Source organism: Galeopterus variegatus, unplaced genomic scaffold, assembly GCF_000696425.1.
Source record: "Galeopterus variegatus unplaced genomic scaffold, G_variegatus-3.0.2 Scaffold853, whole genome shotgun sequence".
Taxonomy (NCBI): Eukaryota; Metazoa; Chordata; class Mammalia; order Dermoptera; family Cynocephalidae; genus Galeopterus; species Galeopterus variegatus.
This window is the reverse complement of record NW_007726964.1, coordinates 185054-190028: the sequence shown is the minus strand read 5'-3', so window position 1 is coordinate 190028 and position 4975 is coordinate 185054. Positions and strand designations below refer to the sequence as shown.

General features: G+C 33.0%; 1 protein-coding gene across 1 annotated transcript in view; it reads left to right on the top strand.

Moving 5' to 3' along the window:
- Positions 1-4975, top strand: part of ROCK2 (Rho-associated, coiled-coil containing protein kinase 2) — a 169228-nt gene that overhangs the window by 112261 nt on the left and 51992 nt on the right. Inside the window, exons 6-7 of the mRNA XM_008572959.1 lie at positions 1034-1178; positions 3499-3637. Of these exons, the coding sequence (XP_008571181.1) occupies positions 1034-1178; positions 3499-3637 (284 nt within the window). The remainder of the gene's footprint in view (positions 1-1033; positions 1179-3498; positions 3638-4975) is intronic.

Sequence of the window (4975 nt, the reverse complement as noted above, 5' to 3'; positions counted from 1 at the left end):
ACGGAAAAAAAAAAAAAAAAAAAAAAAAAAAATCTTTGCAAGTTGGACAGAGGTGGAGGTGAAGGAATATTATTTAGCACTTTACTATTATAGTGATTAGATTTTGCAGCATGCATACATATACTTAGACACACACACACACATACAGACACACCCCTGTAATGATTCTTGTCCTTGTCAAAAAAGACACCAGATAGGGATTATTTTATTACCACTGAAACTAAACACAAATAAGTGTGTTTTGTTTTGTTTTGTTTTTTTAACCATCCTGCCAAAAATATTGATGCTACCTACATATTTCTAAATATTTAGCTTGGAGGTATAGCTTTCAAACTTTAGAGATCTTTTAATTTGAACATTTGATCTATTCCTCCTTTTTTTCTTGTTCAAATAAGAAGCATTTCTTTTCACAACTCTCAACCTGAGACCCTTTGTCATCCTAATTGCTTCAGTTTCTTTTGAAAATATCAAAGCGTCCTTTCTCTAATGATTCTCTTCTTTTTCCCAGGTCAGGTGCCTTAAGACCACATTTTGTACTTTTCTTACAACTACTTCATAGTGTAAGAAATATACTCTCAACCTGAGACCCTTTGTCATCCTAATTGCTTCAGTTTCTTTTGAAAATATCAAAGCTTCCTTTCTCTAATGATTCTCTTCTTTTTCCCAGGTCAGGTGCCTTAAGACCACATTTTGTACTTTTCTTACAACTACTTCATAGTGTAAGAAATACGGAAAAGAAACAAAAGTTGTTGATTTGCATGGATTCTCCATGGTTTACCACCTTTTCTACCTTCATTGATGAAATCTCCCATATTTTAGAGTTGAGAATGTATCTTTGATCTCCCATAATCCTGGCGTTTTAATGCATTTCATAATGCCTTTATTCTGTGTATCTCTAAGCCATGTCAGCAATGAAGTTCTGTTGGTAGCAGTATGTAGTCACTGTATGTCTAATACTAAATCAATAGTTGCGTTTATGTGTGTCTATTTTTACACAGATCTTTTTTTTTTTTAATCTCTGCTGTTTACCCAGACAGGCATGGTACATTGTGATACAGCAGTTGGGACACCTGATTATATATCACCGGAGGTCCTGAAATCACAAGGGGGTGATGGTTACTATGGGCGAGAATGTGATTGGTGGTCTGTAGGTGTTTTCCTTTTTGAGATGCTAGTGGGTAAGTAAATATTTTAACTTGTTCTTTTTTAAAAAGCATTCTCATAACACTTTAGTTCAACCAAGAATTTGAGAAAATAATGAAATTAATTGCCTGTGTCCTACGGAAGAATTACAATTTCTGGAAACTTTGAAGTATTAGTATCTGATATGATGGATTGTTAAATGGAAAATTAATATCGCACCTGATACTGGCACTTTGATTGAAGAGAATAAGTAGAATGTGAATGGAATTGAAAGTACTTTTCCATTAGACCTTTTTGAATTAAGAAATATTAGAACATATTAGAATATTAGCAAGTTTATAGCTTTAGTGGACCTCCATTAGAATTTCTTGATCAATCATATTTGTTGTAAATATTTTAAATATAAAACTGTTAATGTTTGTTCCCTTAGTAATAGAGAACTAAAAATACTCTTTTTGCTATATGAATGATTTTGTAAAGTGTATTCCTTCTGTTAACTACTTGTATATATTTGGTTTGTAATTCCAGTGAAATGAATCATAAGTATAGTTATTGACCATTTGATTATGAAGATAAATATATTTTATAATATTTCAGTTTCAGAAAACTCAGAGGTAAATTTAATAACTTCTTTTACTTTATCCAAATCAAAATTTGAAAGGCTGAGGTATTTCAGAACTTCTCCTTACATCATAGATTTAATTCCTAAGTTTCACATTTCTAAGTAATAGGGTCATAAAAATATCTTCTCGCTAGAAGCCGGTGACTTAATCACCTGACTTGGGGATGAAGGGAGAAAATGTAGCTAAATCTACTTTCCAAGGCAAGTGTGATAAGGCTAATAGCTTTGTATGTAATGACTTTACAGTTGAAAATATATTTTTGGAGTTAGGGAATTTATTTTCTGGAAGATGACCCTAAAAGAGATTGATAGTGTAAAATATGTATGATAATAAATAGAGTATGGTTATTGCTAAAATACCAGAAATTTATTGAGTCATACATTTTATGAAAAGAATATTAGAAAATTTTGGTAAATTCCAAATTTAAATAATAATTACTATGGAACTTTTTTGTGGTGTAAATTCCTTTTCTTGATGACCACACTTGTGTCATTGATCTCGTTATGCTTAGTCTCATGTCATAGTATGACCTACTTTGTTTTGAGTCTTTGTCTTTGTAGTGAATCTTTTTGTACATACCATGTTGTCCCAGGTAGTTGTCTATTCTTCTAGCTCTGGCCTAATTTGATGATGCATTAGGTTGTGTCTTATAATCTTTTGAAAATAGAATATATTCTCTTATTTGCTTAGGCTTTCTTTCTAGGGATTTAGAAAATAAGGTACTTTGTTGCTAATAATTTGGCCCATTTGAAGAGGCCATGATTCTCAGTATTCTGAGCCTACTGTGATGCTTGCTCAGGTTGGTTGGCACTGGACTTCATTTAAAGGATTCTGTTGTGGTTAAAAATGGCACCCATCCACCTCACTTTGGAAACAAACAAAAAATAGCCACTTGAATACCCACTTTGAAGTTTTGGATTGGCTGATTTGGGGAAGTCTGGTTTTCACTAAAGTTCCTTGTATCATAGGCTACTGGGAGGGCCAAAATGGTGCCTTCAGCTTTTCCTGTCTTCACACTTGTTTTAGTGCCTCTTTATCACAGTCATTAGTCAGCAGAAACACTGCATTGGGAGACCACTTTTGCCCTTTTTCAACTCTAGCTATTTGTTGTCTTAGGCAAGTCGCATGCTGTCTGTCTGGGCCTGGTTTCCTCCTATGTAAAATAATAGAGCTGGTCTAACTCTTACAGCAGCACTGTCCCATCTATCATGATGGAAATGATTTATATCTGCATTGTCCAGAGTGGTAGCCACTGGCCACATCAAGCACTTAAAATGTGGCTAGTGTAACTAGGGAACTGCATTTTTCCTTTTATTTAATTTCAGTTTAAATTGCCACATATGGCTAGTGGCTACATATTGTATAACATAGCTCTAGAGAGTAATCTCAGAATGCTGATCCAGCTCAAGCATTAAAGGACTCTTGCTGATCTGACCCCATTTAGGAATCTTGAACTATTCAGTAAATTGTTTCCTTTGTTATAGTTAAAAATAAAATTCTAGGGTTGGCATTGATTTTATTTTGCTTTTATAAGGGTTGATACGTCATTGGTGTGGTTAAAATTTAAATATATTCTTTATATATGTCTGTTTTGACTGGGACTCCTGGTCCATCGACCGTTTGTTCTTCCAGACATGTGACAAATTTAAACCTAACGTATTTAAATATTAGATGAAGAGTGTTTAATTTGCAGTCTCTATTATACTCAGTGTTTTCTTTCTTGGAATTTTAGGGGATACTCCATTTTATGCGGATTCACTTGTAGGAACATATAGCAAAATTATGGATCATAAAAATTCACTATGTTTCCCTGAAGATGCAGAAATTTCTAAACATGCAAAGAATCTCATCTGTGCCTTCTTAACAGATAGGTAATGTACATTGAATTTCTTTGTATAAAAACCATTTTACATTTAAATTTGTAGAAATGAAAGCATACCTAACTTGTTTGCATATGAAATCAGTCTCTTTCTCTCATTATCCAAGTTGCATTTAATCCTAGGTTAGCCTTTTCCTACTGCTAAGCCTGGTGTTGGGTTACCCTTTTCATTTTGGCTGTGTAGCCCAACTGTAATCTAACTCTAACCTTAACCTTTATGTCTAGAAAGAAGAAAACAGAACTTGGTAAAATAATGCTTGAAAGAAATAAAACTTTTGTATTATTCACACTTACCCTTCTAAGGTATTATTAATCCATATTACACTTGATGGTACAGCAGAAAACAGAACTTGGTAAAATAATGCTTGAAAGAAATAAAACTTTTGTATTATTCACACTAACCCTTCTAAGGTATTATTAATCCATATTACACTTGATGGTACAACTTTTCAGAAGAAAGCATTTTGTAGGTAAATACTCAACAGGTTGTAATCTTAAAAACTATTTGCGTTTGACTTGGGCGTGCCTCCTTCTCAACCCTTTTTAATTTGCATTTGAATGAGTCTGTCCTGGAAATTCTATATTTTTAAAAACAAAATAGATGAATAAAGGTGTGAAAACCTGCTTGAATACAGTTCTTTTCTGAAGTCCTATTTCATGTTTGTGATGTGAGTCATCCTGTCAAAGGATCAACACGTACAAGAGGGTGCTTGCACCTTATTCCAAACTTTTACTCCTTAGCTTTTTGATCTTGGGGAAATTATTTTACTTATTTTGGGAAATAATTTTACTCATCCATAAAACAATGGGCTCAGATGAAATAACTAAGGACATTTCTTGTTCTAGTATGCTACGATTCCTCAGTACGTCTTATTGTTTTTTAGCTAGTTGCTGTTAGAAGCAATATTGCAGCAGCTATCCTCATACATTAGTCTTTGTGTACTTTTTGTAGGTTGAAAATCTTAAAGGTAGAATTCTGAGATACACATTTTAAAATTGAGTGATGTTGCAAAACTGACTCGCGGAGAAGTTGTATCAGTGTATATTTCCATTAACAACTGTTTCCTCTCGTCAGATTGATTATTATTAAAAAGCTTTCTTTTTAATAATAAGAAGGCAAGAAAAGTTATTTTATCTTTCCTTATGAGAGAGGATAATCATTTTCATGTGTTTATCAATCATTTGTCGAATGAAACTTTAAAATTTGTTAATTACATGATTAACAAACAATCAATACCAGTAAACTCAAAACATAGCCTATAATGTTTGATTTGGGGAATAAATGGCGTTGGTGGGGATGACCATAAAATGTGCTGAATGATAAATTATA